General features: G+C 54.5%; 2 protein-coding genes across 8 annotated transcripts in view; one reads left to right on the top strand and one right to left on the bottom strand.

Annotated features, from left to right (window-relative positions):
• Positions 1–1,287: 1,287 nt before the first annotated feature.
• Positions 1,288–19,197, bottom strand: part of UBL7 (ubiquitin like 7) — an 18,691-nt gene continuing 781 nt past the window's right edge. For 5 of the 6 annotated variants that reach the window (XM_053954579.1, XM_053954580.1, XM_053954577.1 and 2 more), the window contains exons 2-12: positions 18,685–18,874; positions 18,109–18,228; positions 17,495–17,577; positions 17,311–17,395; positions 15,717–15,774; positions 14,593–14,726; positions 14,409–14,458; positions 13,595–13,762; positions 12,908–13,030; positions 11,148–11,301; positions 10,904–11,037 (exon numbers count right to left, since the gene is read on the bottom strand). In XM_053954579.1, the coding sequence (XP_053810554.1) occupies positions 11,164–11,301; positions 12,908–13,030; positions 13,595–13,762; positions 14,409–14,458; positions 14,593–14,726; positions 15,717–15,774; positions 17,311–17,395; positions 17,495–17,577; positions 18,109–18,228; positions 18,685–18,868 (1,143 nt within the window). In that variant the 5' untranslated portion in view covers positions 18,869–18,874 and the 3' untranslated portion in view covers positions 10,904–11,037; positions 11,148–11,163. Of the gene's footprint in view, positions 3,363–10,903; positions 11,038–11,147; positions 11,302–12,907; positions 13,031–13,594; positions 13,763–14,408; positions 14,459–14,592; positions 14,727–15,716; positions 15,775–17,310; positions 17,396–17,494; positions 17,578–18,108; positions 18,229–18,684; positions 18,875–19,197 lie in introns of those variants that run through there. The other variant, XM_053954581.1, reaches the window with a different exon arrangement.
• LOC128794561 (uncharacterized) lies at positions 3,380–7,144 on the top strand. 2 transcript variants are annotated; one of them, XM_053954575.1, is made up of 4 exons: positions 3,380–5,026; positions 5,207–5,354; positions 5,412–5,682; positions 5,781–7,144. In XM_053954575.1, exons 1-4 carry the CDS (start codon positions 4,842–4,844, stop codon positions 6,521–6,523), a joined length of 1,347 nt encoding a protein of 448 aa, XP_053810550.1. In that variant the 5' UTR covers positions 3,380–4,841; the 3' UTR covers positions 6,524–7,144. The 2 variants fall into 2 exon arrangements, with proteins under 2 accessions (XP_053810550.1, XP_053810549.1); XM_053954574.1 differs by having other exon boundaries at positions 5,207–5,682.

Raw genomic sequence — 19,197 nt, 5'->3', positions numbered from 1 at the left:
CATCCCGAATCTTTGTGACGCGGCTGCTCGCCCAGAGGACACCCCGCGGGTGGCACGGTCACCTTTTTGTCGCGAAGGTCCCCCCCGGGGAGGCCCAGGAGCCTTTGTGGCTCTGGTTAACGTGAGGAGCGGGGCATTCCGCGCACGGAGAGCGAGCCGGGACGTGACCGGAATGGGAGAAGCCCACCGGGAACGAGCCGCAGCTGCGATTTAAAGCGGCGATTGAAGCTCAGCCCCGGCCCCGCTCCGCTCCTGAGGGACGAGCAGGGGCAGGGCAAGCGGGGCACGCTGAAAGAAGCAAAAATAAATTAATGAGCCGGCTAATGGTGGATTTGAAGGAGCCACAGGGATTTCCCGGCGCTTCTTTGTGTGTGTGTGGGTTCATCTTTCTTTGGCCACGCAGCTGCCGGGGTAATTACGGGGCTAATTACAGGGGGAAGACGCACGCTCGCTTCTGGCCGTGGTGATTCCCAGCCCTGAAGCGCTCTGAGCTCAGCCCGAACTGCCCCGGGGGCAGCTGCAGATTTTTCTTCCCCAAAAACACCCCTGAGAAATGAGTTCTCTTCCCCAAAAAACACCCCTGAGAAATGAGTTCTCTTCCCCAAAAACACTCCTGGAAAATGAGGTTTTCTTGCCCAAAAACACTCCTGGAAAATGAGGTTTTCTTGCCCAAAAACACTCCTGAAAAAGGAGTTTTCAGGACTCAAGCTCCCTCAGGACTTTAGGAGTGTTTGTAGGATTCCAGAATGGTTTGGGATGGAAGGGACCTTGGTGCTCAACACCTCCCACTGTTCCAGGGTGCTCCAAACCCATCGTGGAGCGCTTCCAGCTGCTCTGGGCAGCCCCACAGGGAAGGGTGGCAGCAGCCAGGGGGGAGCCTGGCTCCCAGAACCGTGAGATCACTGCCTGGGAAAGCGATTCCAGGAGATGGGCAGGATGTGGAGAACACAACCCGCAGGAAAACCCAACCCTCCAGAGCAGCACAGCTCCCCAGAGCCCGTCTCCAGCCTGGCCCGGTGTGCAGGAGGTGTTGGAATGAAGAACACGCTTCCCAAAGCAGGGAAGGAGCTCCCAGATTGAGTTTGGTAGCTCAGGAGCAGGCAGCGTCAGATTCCAATCAGCAGCTCAGCCCCTTCCTGCAGAAATTTCCATCTGCTCCACTCCAGGATCAGAACTTCCCCAGCACAACTCGTGAGCAGCTTTCTCCCAGATCATGCGCCTCGCTTCCAGCACGGATCAGGAGGCAGCCTCCCCCAGGAATCTTGTCAGAAGCACAGATTTTTTCCCCAAGAGGAACAGTTTTATTCATCATGTTTGTGGCCCAGGCAACCCAGAGAGCTCGGATTGCACTTGGCACCCGAGCAGGCATGTGGTGATTTTATCCACAAAAACAGATCTGTTACCTTCCCTCGGCCAGGAATGTGACCCTTGGAAGCACCAACACGGGCAGATCTTCCAAGGAAAAAAGGAACAACAAGAGAAATCTCAGTCCTGGCTAAGCCAGGCAGGACCTTTGCTGTGCCACAAAGCAGGTGTGACACTGCCAGAGGGACCCTGCTGAGCTGGACAAAGGATGAGGATGTTCCTCATGCCCCTTTTCCATTGGGATCAGCTGGACAAAGGATGAGGATGTTCCTCATGCCCCTTTTCCACTGGGATCAGCTGGACAAAGGATGAGGATGTTCCTCATGCCCCTTTTCCATCATCCATTCCCAGACAAGAGTGGGATGAGCTGGACAAAGGATGAGGATGTTCCTCATCACCTCTTTTCCATCCCCCTTTCCATCATCCATCTCTTCCCAGAGAAGATTGGGATGAGCTGGACAGAGGATGAGGATGTTCCTCATGCCCTTTTCCACTGGGATCAGCTGGACAAAGGATGAAGATGTTCCTCATCCCCTTTTCCATCACCCTTCCCAGACAGGAGTGGGATGCTGCACCTGGAAAATCCTGTGCTAAACCTGTGGAAGGGACTGATGTCCTGGGAGGTTGGGACAGAACTTTTGGAAGATCAGAGCTCCCATTCCTCATTTTGGGAACAGGCTGCCTGAGAAGGCTGGGTTTGGAGTGGGAATCAGTGAAATCCCCCTCACAGCTTCTCATGGTGCTGACAGACCCTTCATTCCCCAGCTGACAGCGTGAGGAGGGAAGCGAGCAGAGCAGATCCTTTATCAGCTGCTGCATTTTCTGCTCTCCACACCCAAATTCTCCCTCCCAGCTCACGTTCCTGGCAGGCAGCAACCAAAAAACCCCAACCATCCCTCCCCAAGGCCACAGCCCTGCAGAGTTTGGGAACTTCCAGCTCTCCAGCTCACCTCTTCAAGCTGGATTGAGTCTGGGGGCTCTGAGCAGTTGGCACAACTTCGCCCCTGGGTTCTGCCAAACACAGCACAACACAACCAGCACCAAAGGGGCCCAAACGAGCTCAGAGCCACCCCCAGGGCTTTACAAACCACTCAGGAAAGGGGTGGAGGAGCCACGTGCCTCCAAAATGAGATCTCCCAGTAGATTTCACCCCCCAGAAAAGATTTCCCAAGAGATTTGGCCAGAAGGGAACTCGTGACCGAGCTGATTTGCACTCAGTGATTTTGAGAGCAGCACAAAACCCCAGCTGGGACTTCCCTTCTTCCTGTACCTCCAGAGGAAAGCCCAGGGGCCCTTCCAGGCCAGTGTCACAACGAGATTTACTGGTCACAGGTCCTGCCTGAGGACTGGCAGGCCAGGCCAGTGTCACAACATGATTTACTGGTCACAGGTCCTGCCTGAGGACTGGCAGGCCAGGCCAGTGTCACAACATGATTTACTGGTCACAGGTCCTGCCTGAGGACTGGCCACAGCCCACCCTTGTCACCTTGCCCCCTTGGAGCATCACCTGAAGGTGTCACATCCCCAGAGGGCGTGGGAAATGAATTTGTAGAAAATTCCCCAAGTTTGGTAGAAGTTTGGTATTTGTTTACATACAAATACTATGTAAACCTACTGTTTTTGTTTACATATTATTTAAACCTACATATCATGTAAACATACTATTTGCATGTGAACAAATCTCAAATTTCTATCAAACTTGGAGAATTTTCTACAAATTCATTTCCCACAAGAGGGATCTCACTGGTGGGGCAGGAAACGAGGCAGGGGTGCCAAAGAGGCAAAGAGTTAACAAAATCCAGTGTGGAGTCTCACCCAGTTAAACAAGGTTAGACCAACAGAAAGAACAGGAATGGGTGGCTCTGCTCACCACACTCCCACCATGAGAGCTCCATGTCAGCTCCACGTCCCTGTGAGGTTCCAGCAGGTCAGAGTGCTCTGCAGTTCCTCAGCCTTCCTTCCCTGTGTGCTGTGCTCCTCTGCACGCCAGGGCAGCACTGCAATGGGAATGGAAACGTCTCAGGCTCCCCAAAACGGGATTCCCACACCTGCCAGCAGCTCTGGAATCCCCAGGGAGGGTCCAGCACCACCATCCCCTAACCAAGATGATAACGCCCCCTTTATCAGCCCCACAAGATCCTCCTGCACACAGCTGGTTAAGGTCTGACTCCTCTGCAATCTGCCTGGAATTTCAGCCCGCATCTTTCCGCAGGGAGTCCAAACAAACTCACCTGGCTCTGGAGAAGCTGCTGGGCAAAGTGCCAGAGCCCTCTCTGGCCTCATAAAGCCAAGCTGCTCAGGAAAACCAAACTCCTTTTCGTGACCTTGGAGTGCTTCCAGCGTTATCTGTCTCGCCAGGAAGGGAGACACAGGGAAAAAGGGGGGGAAAAGGGCCCTGTCCTGCTTCTCCTCCCCAGTGTGACCCCTGAGAGCCACCCCCGAGCCTGGTGACGAGTGGGACAGTGGCTGTGGTGACAAAGGGATCAGCACACACGGGCAGGTCTCCCGTGGAGACCTCTCTTCCAGCAGGATGTCCCCAGAGATCCTTTGTTTGTTTTTTCACTGGGCTGGGCAGGGAAGAGCTTCCCTTTCTTCCTGAGTCCCATCTGCCCTTCCTCGTGCTGCCTGTCACCTGCTCTGGGGCCAGCCCGGTCCCACAGGGCCCCTTTGGGACAGGGATCAGCTCAGGGAGGAAACGGGAATGAGGAATGGGGCGGGGGAGAGAACAAAACTGATCCCTAGGCTTTAGCTTTTATATTTTCAGATTCTGTGCTGCTTCAGTGGGTGAGTCTGGGCTTCATATTAGGGGATGGTGAGCTCTGTTCACAGAGCAGGGAGACAAAACAATTCCTGCTCCAGCTGGGGACCAAGGACAGAGGATCCAGATCTCAAGAGCACAAACAACGTGGGCTGGAGAGAGAAAAACAAGCAGGATGGGATTTCATAACCTAAAGCTGTCATTGGACAATTAACTCCAATATGCAAGTGGAGCAGAACTTACCAAAGTGAGACACCTTGTGACAAGCTGTCCGTTTTGGGACCATTTGGGTTCACCTGGGTGCAGCCCTGGCTGGGCTCTGGTGCTGCCCAAGGTGGATCCATTGAGGAGATCCTTTTCATAAATCCCTGCTTTATTCTTTAGCTCTGTCCAGCCTCTGCTCTAGGTCAGCCTTCCCAAGGCATTAAAACAGCTGGGAACTCATCTGAGCAGACAGCAGCTGGCAGGAGCTGGGGTGATTAAATGATGTGTAACTGAGAATCCTCCGGGGTCAGAGTGCTTAGGGCAGCCAGAAAAACCCCACAGAGGGATCCCTCCCTGGCAACAGCACACAGGTCCTGCAGCAGGGAGGGAAACACTCAGGAACAGCACACAGGTCCTGCAGCACACAGGGAAACACTCAGGAACAGCACACAGGTCCTGCAGCACACAGGGAAACACTCAGGAACAGCACACAGGTCCTGCAGCACACAGGGAAATGTTCAGGAACAGCACACAGGTCCTGGAGCACACAGGGAAATGTTCAGGAACAGCACACAGGTCCTGCAGCACACAGGGAAATGTTCAGCAACAGCACACAGGTCCTGCAGCACACAGGGAAATGTTCAGGAATAGCACACAGGTCCTGCAGCACACAGGGAAACACTCAGGAACAGCACACAGGTCCTGCAGCACACAGGGAAATGTTCAGGAACAGCACACAGGTCCTGCAGCACACAGGGAAATGTTCAGCAACAGCACACAGGTCCTGCAGCACACAGGGAAATGTTCAGGAATAGCACACAGGTCCTGCAGCACACAGGGAAATGTTCAGGAATAGCACACAGGTCCTGCAGCACACAGGGAAATGTTCAGGAACAGCACACAGGTCCTGCAGCACACAGGGAAATGTTCAGGAATAGCACACAGGTCCTGCAGCACACAGGGAAATGTTCAGGAACAGCACACAGGTCCTGCAGCACACAGGGAAACACTCAGGAACAGCACACAGGTCCTGCAGCACACAGGGAAATGTTCAGGAACAGCACACAGGTCCTGCAGTACACAGGGAAATGTTCAGGAACAGCACACAGGTCCTGCAGCACACAGGGAAATGTTCAGGAACAGCACACAGGTCCTAGAGCACACAGGGAAACACTCAGGAACAGCACACAGGTCCTGGAGCACACAGGGAAACACTCAGGAACAGCACACAGGTCCTGCAGCACACAGGGAAATGTTCAGGAACAGCACACAGGTCCTGCAGCACACAGGGAAATGTTCAGGAACAGCACACAGGTCCTGGAGCACACAGGGAAACACTCAGGAACAGCACACAGGTCCTGCAGCACACAGGGAAATGTTCAGGAATAGCACACAGGTCCTGCAGCACACAGGGAAATGTTCAGGAATAGCACACAGGTCCTGCAGCACACAGGGAAATGTTCAGGAACAGCACACAGGTCCTGCAGCACACAGGGAAATGTTCAGGAACAGCACACAGGTCCTGCAGCACACAGGGAAATGTTCAGGAACAGCACACAGGTCCTGCAGCACACAGGGAAATGTTCAGGAATAGCACACAGGTCCTGCAGCACACAGGGAAATGTTCAGGAACAGCACACAGGTCCTGCAGCACACAGGGAAATGTTCAGGAACAGCACACAGGTCCTGCAGCACACAGGGAAATGTTCAGGAACAGCACACAGGTCCTGCAGCACACAGGGAAACACTCAGGAACAGCACACAGGTCCTGCAGCACACAGGGAAATGTTCAGGAATAGCACACAGGTCCTGCAGCACACAGGGAAATGTTCAGGAATAGCACACAGAATTCACAGAATTTCACCAAATTCACAGAATGACCAGGATGGAAGAGACCTTCAAGGTCATCGAGTCCAACCCAGCCCCAACACCCCAACTGAACCCTGGCACCCAGTGCCACATCCAGGCTTTGTTAAACACACCCAGGGATGGGGACTCCACCACCTCCATGGGCAGCCATCCCAGAACTTTCATCCAGCAGCACACAGGGAAACGCTGGGACCTGCCGGGCTGGCTCCTCCTGCCCCAGTGACATCAGGGGACAATGACCTGCCTGGCTGTCCTGTCCCTGTCACCTCCTCATGCCCCAGGGGCCACAGGCACCCCAAAAGGAACCCACTCCTCCTGCTCCAGTGACATCAGGGGACAATGACCTTGCTGGCTACCCCACTCCCTTGGGTGTCCTTGTCACCTTCTCCTGCCCCAGTGACATCAGGGAACCACATCCTTGCTGGCTGCCCTGTCCTTGTCACCTCCTCCTGCCCCAGTGCACCCCAAAAGGAACCCTGAAAGCTTTACTGGGCCCCAGGACGTGCCCCAGTCCCACAGCTCCTCCTGTCCAGCTGCTGGACAGCCTTGGCACCTGGGGCCACCCCCAGGGGTGACACAGAGGCCACAGATTGACCAGTTTAAGGAAAAACCTCGTGTGGGGTCTGTTCCCAACACCCAGCTCTGAAAGTGCCCCAACCTCTGACAGCCAGATGCTGGAAAATCTCCTAGAAATGGGTTTTTCTCTGCTCACTCTGCTCCAAAGTTTTGCTCCAGTCTCTGTTCTTGGCCCTTGCAGGAAAAAAAGGAACTCTGGATCCCCTCTGATGCTTTTATGGCTCCTGGAGTGGAACCCCACAGCTCCAACTCAACACCTGAATTAATTCACCCCTGCTGAACCAGCAGACACTGCTCTTAAATCAGCATTTATTTCAGAGCTAGAGGGGGGGGAAAAACCCTCTCAAAGGGATTTTGGGACACGTTTATGAATATTAGAACACTATAAATATAAAAGGGAACATAAGGAAATAGAAATATTCTCACAGGGTGACATTTTCAGCCCATTTCTGCTTTCACCAAATTAAAATAGTTGCCTGATTTTTATTGTGGGTCACGTGGGCCTCTCAACTTTTTAACCTTAAAAGGGAGCTTTGAGGGCTGACATCAGAGCTCCTTTTTTGTCACTGCTAACAGGAAAATGGTGATTCATGCCAGGGAAGGGAGCAAACCCCACAGGACACAGGCCACTGGGATGTGTCACCTGCCCTGTCTCTGTGCTCTCACCTCATCAGCTGTCCCAAAATCAGAACTTTCCTCCTTTCTCCAAAGTTTCCCTGAGAAAGAGCAAGACCAAAATGTCCTTATTGCCAAGGACACCTCTGTCCCCTCTTCTTTTGTCCCTCCCCTGAGATCCCTGAGCTCACTGAACCAGCAGGGAGCTGGGAAAGGAAGAAAAACTCAAATTTTTGATGTGTTTTGGCAAACACATCAAAGCTGGAAGCAGCCAGGAAACCACCGAGTCCTCTGCAAAAAAAGAAAGTTGAAGGGCAAAGGCTGTGCCAGACAAATTCCTGCTGCTGCTCCTGCTGGAGGTACCTGCCCAACAAATCCTGGAGAATCAGGGAAAGTCACCTTCACTGATTTTCTGGAATTTGTGTGCACAGGGCAAGGTGTGGAGCCCCAGGATGTGACAGACTAGGAATAGTCAGGCTGGGGGAGCAAGGAGCCAACATTATTCCACAGAAATCTGTCCAACATTGGTTGAGGCACTGCAGAAGCCACCTGGGAGATTCTGCTCTGCCTCCATTCCACCTTTTTGCTGGAAAATTAGCCAGCAGAGACAGATCAGCCCAAAATGAGAGAGACAAGGAGAAGAAGGGCTCCAGAAGAGCAGAGCACACATGGTGCAGGGCCCAGCCAAACCTCCACCCCCTCCAGGTGTCCAGCGAGGGTCAAGCAGCGGGATGAAAAACAGGATTATGGAAAACACGGGAGGAAAAGCAGCTGCTCCAGTCCATCCCTGCTGTCACAGCTTCCCCTGGCAGCCCCAGCGAGGCCAGCAGGGAACCAGACCAAGAGCAGCTCTTTGATGTCACAAACAGAAGGTCCCTGCTGACGTTGGGGATCTGTGGCCTGACCTCCTGCTCTTCCAGGGTCAAGCAACACTTACTTCCCAGTCTGCTCCCAGTAAAGCCCAGCCAGCGGTGCTGGGCTGGAGTGTGGTGGGAACAGGCACAGGGGCAGGAGAGGGATGAACTGAGAGCCAAGCAGAGCAGATCCACTCTGCTCCAAATGTAGGAGGGGGAGGTGGCAGGGCACCTCCAGGGAAGGAGCACAAGGAGCAGGCATCAGCTTGCTCTGTCTCTGCCGTGTTCAGCCACTCACAGTTAGTGACAAGGACCCTAAAGCCACCCCATTGCACCCCTGCCGTGGGCAGGGACACCTCCCACCAGGCCTGGCACACTGCCAGGGATCCAGGGGCAGCACAGCTTCACCGGGCACGCTGTGCCAGGGCCTGCCCGCCCTCACAGGGAACAATTCCTCCCTGATACCCAACCTATCCCTGTACTTTCATGCCTTTCCCTGCTATTTTACTGCTCCCTGCCCTTGCAAAGCCCCTGAGCATCCCTGCCATGTGCCAGCACCGCTTCCAAGTGAGGCTGGGAGTGGGAACGAGCAGCCCCGGGGTGGCTGCAGAACCACTCCCAGCCCCCTCCGCTGCAGGAGCTGCTGCAGGAGCTGCTGCAGCAGAGCTCCCGTCGCTGCCCAGCCGTGCAGGAAGCAGCAGAGCCTCTCCCCCTCCCCGCAGCTCCCCCGTGCTCAGGCACGGCTCTGCCGGGCGAGGGAAGCGATGTCGTGAGCGGCAGCGCTGCCAACTTCTCTGCTGCAGCCAGTGCATGTGCCTGAGCTGCTGCTCCCAGCCAAGCCCTGCCGTTTGGGAAAGGAAATCTGGGAAAAGTCACTTCCAGCCCAAAAAATCCAGGCAGCTCTCAGCTCACTGGGGGCGTTGGGAAGCAGAAATAGCAACGAAAACGGCTTCACACCAAACGCAGGTCAGGAGAGGGATCAAATATCTCAGGAGTGACACCGTTTTGGGACGGCGAGGAGCACTAAATGGAGAATTCAGCTGGTGCACGAAGGCAAACTGGACGTGCTGGTGGCCAGGAGAGCCTGCAAATGCTTCTCAGCTTTGGGCAGGAGCATCTGCGATGCGGCTAATCCGCGGTTATCCCGGAGGATTGGGGCTGCCTGCAGGGCTGTGGGGAAGGGAGGGTGCTGTGCGTGTGCTCTGTCCTGCCCCTGCAAAGGGATCCAGGGATGGGAAGGGATTAATCCGTTCTCTTACACATAAAATCCGTGTGCGTGCCGAGGGCAGGGACCCGGGAGAGTGTCAGGAAAGCCATTTATGTCCATCACATCTTATCTGCTCCAGACTGAGCACAAAACCAGCCCCTCCTTCCCTCGGGCATTAATCCTCTCGACAGGATTAAGGCCTATCAGCGCAGGGCTCCCCGCAGAGAACAATCCCGCATTGCTGGGTGACACCGAGATGGTATCGGCGAGGATCACAGAGCTCGCACAGGGATTAGAGGGCAGCACAGGAGCCTGGAGGTGAAGCAGGAGAGCGCTCTCTGCACGGAGAAAGCGCTGCCGTTTTCACGCCTCGTTAACCCCGGCGCGCAGCCGGAGCGATGCCGGGCCCAGCTCCAGGCCTGGCTTTTCGCTGCCCCCACTGATTGCAATTACAGGCAGACGCCGTTAATTGGCTTTGCAGCCGCGGCACACGGGGCTGTGTCAGGGGCATTTCTCCAGCTTGCACTCAGCCCGTGTCATTTCTTTGTCACTGTCACCTCGTGGTGGCCGTGCCCTCTGCTAAAAGCACCAGCTCCCACCGAGGCAGAGCTTTTCCTGCAGTTTCACTTGTGGGAATCCTTAAAAATCAGAGGTTTTTGGGAAAGCTGCACAAGCCTCAGAAACAGCAGAACTGCTGTTACAGCTAAGTGGTAGCCATATGATTTGTCAGCAGAAAAGTTATATGAGAAGTAGAAAGTAAGGACAAACAGAACAGTGGTCAGTGTATTAAAGCTTGCCTAGAATAACTCCCTAAGCTACAGAAAAGTAAATCTAGTGAGATATTAGGAAGTTCTAAGCTTAATAACGGGGCTCCGTGCATTGTATCTTAAGGCTCACAAGCAGGTATTGTATTGGAAATAAGCGAGCATGGTTTTAACCAAAGGTACGAGTGCTTATAGTGGTTGCATAGAACTACTGTCAATATGCTTTTGCTTTGTGTGATGGGTCAAAAAGCTTTTAAAGTGAGTTGTAACATTGAGTTCTTTGCCTGCTGCTGGGGATGTGAGCTGCTGGCATCTTCCCATTGTCACAGCCATGTAATGAGAGTGATACCGGAAAATAAACAGCTCGAGATGTGTCCTGTCCCACTGGTGATTCGTGATGTGGCCGGCAATACTTCCCCTTCCTGCCGTGCTGGGATCTGCAACACCACCCAGGACAGAGCAGGAGCCACACAGCAGGCAGGGGACTGAGCAGGGCCCGTGCTGGCATCTGCAACACCACCCAGGACGGAGCAGGAGCCACACAGCAGGCAGGGGACTGAGCAGGGCCCGTGCTGGGATCTGCAACTCCACCCAGGACGGAGCAGGAGCCACACAGCAGGCAGGGGACTGAGCAGGGCCCGTGCTGGGATCTGCAACACCACCCGGGACAGAGCAGGAGCCACACAGCAGGCAGGGGACTGAGCAGGGCCCGTTTAATCCAGGCAATGAAACAACAGGCAGAGCGTGGTGACAGATAAAACATGGCACAACTGGAGGGGCCACGTCTCAGCACCGAGCCACCTCTTCCCTTCTCCGTGCTGAGTCCTGAGGAGGTTGGAGAGAGGATTTGGAGCTGCCCTCAGTGCTCCCCACAGGAGAGCAAGGAGCATCCCCACGCACGGAGCCAGCCCAGCTGCTGCCTCAGCACAACTCACCAGTCCAGCAGAAGGTTTAGGGGGCCCCCCCAGCAAAGATGAGCTCCAGGGCAGCCTGGATGTCCCCTCCTGTGGCCTGCAGGGCCCGCAGGCTCAGCTCGTCGTCGTGGATTCCCATGTCTCGCAGCTGCTGCAGCTGGGGCTGCCACTGGCTCTGCTCACAGCAAAGAGGAGAAGTTCAGGGGGGCTGTGAGAACCCCAGCAGCTCTTCCCACTGCCCAGTGTCCCAGCTCAGCCAGCTGCTGTGCAAACAGCTCCTGAAAGCTCAGTGATGCTGCCAAGTCCCCAAAACCACCACCCCTCTCTGTCAAAAAGGTGGTTTGTTTTTCTGGTAAAATTTAAAAGTTTGATGAAGGACAATAGGAAATAAAGATAGTAAAGTAAAGATTATGGCTGGGTGCATCTTGGCACTCAGCCAAGAGCACACTTAGTTTCAGGGTTACTTCTTAAATATTTTTTCTATTACATTAGCTTGTCTATTCATAGATTCTTATGTACATTTATCTTTTTCTATAAACTTGTTTATATATTTTAGGAACTATTTTGTATGGCTCTTCTTTGGGTTTGTTTATTTAGAGTATGTGTGTTTCTTAGTTGTGGTTTTGGCTTTTTTTCTTTATTACTTTTAGTCTGGGCTTTAGTCTATACTTTCTTCAGATGGCAACTGTTGATAATATTAATTAATATTAATGTTGATTATAGTAATTAATATAAATGTCGATAATATTAATTAATATGATAGTTATTAACAGCAAGGTCTTCATTATATGCTTACTGGATGTTATCTTGATTAAACAGTTCATTTATAACTAGATTAGCTACTACTATTACTATGTCTAAGTTTTTTGTTAATAGCAGAAATAAAAATGAAGTTATTTTAACATTATACATACAGTATTTATCTTAATATTTGCAAAAAGCCAGCAATATAATATGCAATTTATAACACCTCCATCCCAGTTGCACCCAGTACTTTTGCAGTGGCTCTGATGATGCCTTAGGAGTTTAGCTTTTCTATTTTTCATACATTTGTAATCCTGCAATTCTTTGGTGTAGAACTCTGAGCTCCACACACAGTGTGAGCTGCTGCTTTCCCATTTTGGGCAGACACAACAATTCCTCTCCAGGTCTGGCAATCAAGGACACCTCATTGCCTCACGCCCCAGAAATGTAAACAGAAGTGAGTCGGAGGTGCAAACTTGAGGTAAATGACTTCATTACCTGAAGGTTTAATTAGAAGATTAACCCCCAATATGCAAATGGACCAAATTTATAGAATATGAAAACTTGTGACCATCCTGAAAAATGGACCTTGTGGTCCATTTTTGGGTGTAGCCCCTGGGGGGCTTTATCTGCCCAAAATGTACCTGAAGGCCCTTCAATAAATATAACTGCTTTTTATTCTCTTAATTTTGTCTGGCCTCTGTTTTTAGAAACTTGGGGTAAATGACTTCATTACCTGAAGGTTTAATTAGAAGATTAACCCCCGATATGCAAATGGACCAAATTCACAGAAGTCTGAAAACCCATGAGCCATTGTTCATTTTTGGGTGTAGCCCCTGGGGGAGCTTCATCTGCCCCAAACATACCTGAAGGCCCTGAAGTAAATATAACTGCTTTATATTCCCTTAATTTTGTCTGGCCTCTGTTTTTAGGTAGCCCGAAAAGGCATCAGTGATGCCCCTCCCAGGTTAAGTCCTGCCACAGGAGGCAGCTGGGAGATCCCAGGGGGATACAGGATTCCAGGGGCTGCCACTGACCTGGAGGCTGGGCTGCCCTGAGGCCTGCAGGGCGTGCTGGAGGGCCTGGCTGAACAGGTCGTTGGTGATGGGTGTCCCCGACTGGACACTGGATGACATCGGGGACGTCCCGGAGGAGTGGCCCTAGGAGGAGGTGATGGATCAGGAGCAGGCTCACAGGAACCAGCACACAGCAAACCCTCACCCTCCATCCCACAGGCAAGGCAGCTCCTCCAGGAGGGAATCAAGGTCCCCAGAGCTGACCCAGGCCGTGCTGGCTGTTCCCTGGGGGCTGGGGTCACGTGGAATAGAGGGACCACATGGATTTGCATCAGGGAATGCAGAGCCAGGTGTGCCAGGGCTGGGATCACACAGAAAACTCCTCCTTGAGGGGATGCACAGCCAGGTGTGCCAGGGCTGGGATCACACAGGGAACTCCTCCCTGAGGGGATGCACAGCCAGGTGTGCCAGGGCTGGGATCACACAGGGAACTCCTCCCTGAGGGGATGCACAGCCAGGTGTGCCAGGGCTGGGATCACACAGGGAACTCCTCCCTGAGGGGATGCACAGCCAGGTGTGCCAGGGCTGGGATCACACAGGGAACTCCTCCCTGAGGGGATGCACAGCCAGGTGTGCCAGGGCTGGGATCACACAGGGAACTCTTCCTGAGGGGATGCACAGCCAGGTGTGCCAGCCCCAAGGTGTTACCTGTGTGCCCGGGGTGGGTGTGTGGGAGCTGCTCTCGGGGGTGCTGGCCAGGGCCAGGGCCGTGGCCAGCTCGCTCTGGGTGATGGGCCGGGGCCCCGCCGCCCCCGCGTAGCCCAGCGAGGCCGGGCGCGAGCCGGACGTGCTGCTGGAAGGGGTGGACCTCGTGCTCTGCGTGGAAAGAGAGAAAAGGCCCAGCTGTGACCTCGGTGTTTGTGTCCCAGTCAAACCACAGATCCCTGTCCTACCATACCCCAAACTCCCACGGGTGGAACTTCTGAAAGACAAACACGCCAGAACGGGATGTGCTTTTTTTCCACGAAGTCAGCTGTGGAAACTGGCAGGAAATTTTTAAATCTATCATCCACCAGCCCCAAACCAGGGTGATGTCAGCTGTGGAAACTGGCAGGAAACCTTTCAATCTATCATCCACCAGCCCCAAACCAGGGCGATGTTAGCCTGGAACAAAACAATTCCCTGTTACAGGCACGTTTGGACCCAAAGATCCAGTTTTTCTTACAGAACCCTTTGTCCTGTGGAGAGGAAGACTGCAGAAGGGCAGGGATCAACATTCCCACGCTCCACTTTGGCTGTGAGGACATTTCCTCCATTCCATTTTCCTGTTGTGTGTTCAGTACTGAGGAAAACCCTCTCCTGAGCAGCCTGGAAGCAGCCAGGATCAATATGTTTGTCTCCACATCCGCCTGGAGAGCCAAGGCAGCTCGTGGTGTTCACCAGACGGGAAGGGAAGAGCTTGGGAGTCTCAGGGCTAAAAATTAAACCCAAAAAGAGGTGCTCACCCAACCTGGCTGCTTACCTGGTGGAAATCATCTTCATCATCAGAGAGCCCCTCAAAGAGAAAGCCACCTGCACCAGAAAGGGGAATAAAAGGATGTGGCAAACCAGCAGGAGCTGGGAGCAGATGAGAAGAACCCTGTGGAGTTTTTGGCTGAGCAGCCAGGACAGGCTCAGCGCCGAGTTGCCCTTCCAGGGGGACGTACCTGGCATGTCCCGGTAGGAGCCCAGGGCCATGGCCCGCGAGGACGTGTCCGGGGCTGGCAGGGGGGTGCTGCCCGCCACCGAGTGCAGCACCAGCACGATGGCGTTCACCAGGGCAGGGTGAGCGGGGATCAGCCTGGTCACAAACGGGCACAGGTCAAGGAGGGCACAGGGCAAGCCCGGAACCAGCCCTGAGGCACCCGGGGCACAGCCACGGCCACCGCTGCCTCTGCAGGCCGGCAAAAACTCCTCCAGGCAGCCAGGGATCCTTCTGGATCCACGCTGGACCTGGCCATGGATCCTACTGGATCCACGCTGGACCTGGCCTTGGACCCTTCTGGAACCCGTGCTGGACCTGGCCGTGGATCCTACTGGATCCACACTGGACCTGGCCTTGGATCCTACAGGAACCCATGCTGGACCTGGCCTTGGACCCTTCTGGAACCCATGGTGGACCTGACCTTGGACCCTTCTGGAGCCCATGGTGGACCTGGCCTTGGACCCTTCTGGAACCCATGGTGGACCTGGCCTCGATTCACCAAGGACCCTTCTAGACCCAACCTTGTTTTGCTTCACCAAGGATCCTTCTGGATTCACATGAGATCTTTCCTCAGTTCACCAAGGATCCTTCAGGACCCCATATTGGACCTGGCCTTGGATCACCAAGGATTCTTCAGGACCCATGGTGGACCCAGCCTTGGCTCCTACTGGAGCCATGTTGAACCTTGCCTTGGTTCACCAGGCATCCTTCTAGACCCACACTGGACCTGGCCTCAGTTCACCAGGCATTCTTCTGGGCCCCATGTTGGAACTGGCCTTGGATCCTTCTGGATCCATGCTGGACCTGGCCTCGGTTCTCCAAGGATCCCTCTGGACTGCTGCTGACTTTTCCATGGTTGCATGGGAGCAGCTCTCTGCTGTGAGGTCTGAACCCCGACATGGAGGTGATGATGGCCCTGCCTCCCACCAAACACCCTCTGGGTTAACCCAAGTGGTGGATCTGTGTTCCTGCTGCCGAGGGAGGAGTGTCCAGCCTGGCAGGCAGGAGCAGAGCTCTGTCCCACCCAGGTGACACACAGGGACACAAAGGCACTGTTGAGTCACTGCCACAGCTGGGGGAACTTACGTGTCCAGCATGTTGGGGTCTGCAAACACAGAAAACAGATCCTTGTCCTGCAGAACTCCTGGAAGACCAGGAAACCCAGTGAGACAGGATACAACAAAACAGGAGCCAGGCACACAAAAGCCACAGGGACAAATAAATAGGAATTGTTTTCCAGGAAGTGAGTCATGAGTAAACACCACAAATACTCTCATTGTTCCTCTGAAGCCTTTGTGTTCCTGGAGAGGCTCTTGGTCACAGCCACACACCCAAGGGATGGGCTTTTCCAGCAGATCCTGTGGGTGCTCCACCTCAAGGTCAGGATGGAAGCTGGGCCCCAGCTCCCTGCAGCCAGGCTGTGACTGCGTCCCAAATTCCACCTGCCTCGCACTGCCACCATCCCAGAACTGGCTGGATTTGGTGAACCATTCTGTAACATCCCAAATTCCACCTGCCTCGCACTGCCACCATCCCAGAACTGGCTGGATTTGGTGAACCATTCTGTAACATCCCAAATTCCACCTGCCTCGCACTGCCACCATCCCAGAACTGGCTGGATTTGGTGAACCATTCTGTAACATCCCAAATTCCACCTGCCTCGCACTGCCACCATCCCAGAACTGGCTGGATTTGGTGAACCATTCTGTAACATCCCAAATTCCACCTGCCTCGCACTGCCACCATCCTAGAACTGGCTGGATTTGGTGAACCATTCTGTAACATCCCAAATTCCACCTGCCTCGCACTGCCACCATCCCAGAACTGGCTGGATTTGGTGAACCATTCTGTAACATCCCAAATTCCACCTGCCTCGCACTGCCACCATCCCAGAACTGGCTGGATTTGGTGAACCATTCTGTAACATCCCAAATTCCACCTGCCTCGCACTGCCACCATCCCAGAACTGGCTGGATTTGGTGAACCATTCTGTAACATCCCAAATTCCACCTGCCTCGCACTGCCACCATCCCAGAACTGGCTGGATTTGGTGAACCATTCTGTAACATCCCAAATTCCACCTGCCTCGCACTGCCACCATCCTAGAACTGGCTGGATTTGGTGAACCACTTTGGAGCACTCTGCAGCAGGGAGAGAGCTCCATCTCTCCTTTCCCTGATCCTTCTGAAGCCAGGATCCATCCCTCCTTTCCCTGATCCTTCTGAAGCCAAGGAGAGAGCTCCATCCCTCCTTTCCCTGACCCTTGTGAAGCCAGGATCCATCCCCAAGGAGAGAGCTCCATCCCTCCTTTCCCTGACCCTTCTGAAGCCAAGGAGAGAGCTCCATCCCTCCTTTCCCTGATCCTTCTGAAGCCAAGGAGAGAGCTCCATCCCTCCTTTCCCTGACCCTTGTGAAGCCAGGATCCATCCCCAAGGAGAGAGCTCCATCCCTCCTTTCCCTGATCCTTCTGAAGCCAGGATCCATCCCCAAACATCACCAGTGGAGCACAAATGACACCTGAACAGTCATAGACTCACGCTCCACAAAGGGAGAAAAAATTAGGGTTTTTTTAAACTCTCTCTTCTCCCTGTCAGGAATTCAACCTAGATTTGGGTCTGGTCCCTTCCCCCATCAGGAATCAAACCTTTCCTCGGATCCTCTGGATCACAGCCAGACTCACCCAGAGCCACAGGGTCGCTGCTGAGGCCGGGAGTAGCCACAATGATCTGATCCAGGGATTCCTTGTTTCCCAGCATCTTGAAGACCTGCCAGGGAAAGCAGAGCAGGTTGGGAATGTCACCCACAGTGGGGCTGTCCCCAGAGGGAGGGGACAGCTGAATTCCCCCCGGGAGCAGAGCACTCACAGCATCTCTGTAGGCAGGGCTGCTGTGCAGGGCAGTGTGCAGGACACGGAATTCCCGGACTGCTGCCACCTTATCCACGGGCTCTGAGGGGAGAAAACACCACAACAAAACACAGCTCGGCCTCTGGCAGCCCTCAAAGCCATTCCACAGCCCACTGGGACTTCCATGCTGCAACAGGGATCCTTTAACATCCTTGGGTTGGGTGCAGTCTCTGCAGAGTAACGACTTGCTGCACTCTCAGATGGTAAAAATAGTCAGGAATATCCTCCCACACGAGCCATTACGGGAATGCCAGCTCAAACTCCTCTTTTTGTACAGTCAGGCACAGCAGGAGCACACACCAGCCTGCTCATCCTTGGCAATGCCCTAAAATGGATCACGGGCAATTAAGGAAGGGATGATCCCCCTCCATGCTGCACAGCTCATTCCTTAACTCTTGTGTCAGCAGGAAAACCAACACCCAGGTGCTGCTGGGAGAGGTGAGGAGTTCCCAAACACAGGGATTCCTTCCCCTGGAAACCTCCAAAGCAGGGAATCCCAGGAGAAGCTGTTCCCCAGTCTCCAATAAAACACATCCCAAGGAGAATCCAAGGGTAATCCCCGCAGCTCCTCACCTGGTTTCTGGTCAGGCTCAGGCCAGGACTTGCGCAGGACATGGACAGTGGAGCCAGACTGGATTCCATAAAAATCCAGGGTCTGGTCATCCCTCAGCTTCCGGCCACAGTAGATCAGGTCTGGGGGGAGAAACACCTGAAGATGAACACCTGTGGTGCTCTCAGAACCGGCTGGGGGTCTCTAGGTGTGCCTTAGAGCCCCAGGGGTTATTGAGCAGCTGTAGCTGCTGCAGACGGCTAGGGAACAACACAGGGAAGTCGTGGAGCTGACAATCAGGAGGGAAATCACAGAGCTGATCTCGAGGAGATGGCAGAATCACCACCTGCGTAAGAGCTGACCTCTCTCTCAGCTCTCATGAGAGCTCTCACAAGGACACAGAGCTGGTGGAATGCCCAAATATTCCCGGACAAGGGCACAGCCACGGCTGGAGCGCCCTGATCCCAAGGAAACAGGCAACGAACACCGAGCCCTCCCAGCAGCAGCAGCAGCAGGATGTCGCGTCCCGGCCGCGGCGAGGACGGCCCGAGGGTGTCCCCAAGCGGCGGGACGGCGCCAGGCTCCGGCGGGGCACGCACCGATGAGCTCGGGGTCCGGCATGGATTCCTGCAGCTTGCCCGTGATCAGCTGCTTGAGGTGCGAGATGCTGCAGCCGCCCAGCGGGCACTCGCCCAGCTCGGTCTCCGGCAGGCGCAGGATGGATTTGGGGGCCAGCGGCTGCTCGGCCAGCTTCACGGCGATGTGCCACTCCGGCAGGGCCATGGCGCGCTGGGGGACACAGCCGAGCGACACCCCGCCTCAGAGAGCCCGCCCTCATCCACGGCTCCAGCGCCCACAGAGCGCCGGGCACAGCCCCGACCCTCGGGGGGGTCCTGGCAGTGGCTTCCCGTCCCCAGAGCCCCGATCCCTCCTGGTGCTCAGGGGGATCCTGGCTGTGCTCCCCCAGATCCTCCCCTCAGCTCACGGATCCCGGCTGTGCTCCCCCAGATCCTCCCCTCAGCTCAGGGATCCCAGCTGTGCTCCCCCAGATCCTCCCCTCAGCTCAGGGATCCCAGCTGTGCTCCCCCAGATCCTCCCCTCAGCTCACGGAT

The sequence above is a fragment of the Vidua chalybeata genome, chromosome 13 (assembly GCF_026979565.1).
Source record: "Vidua chalybeata isolate OUT-0048 chromosome 13, bVidCha1 merged haplotype, whole genome shotgun sequence".
In the NCBI taxonomy this organism is placed as follows: Eukaryota; Metazoa; Chordata; class Aves; order Passeriformes; family Viduidae; genus Vidua; species Vidua chalybeata.
Note: the sequence above shows the minus strand (reverse complement) of the source record. Positions and strands in the feature narration are given on the sequence as shown.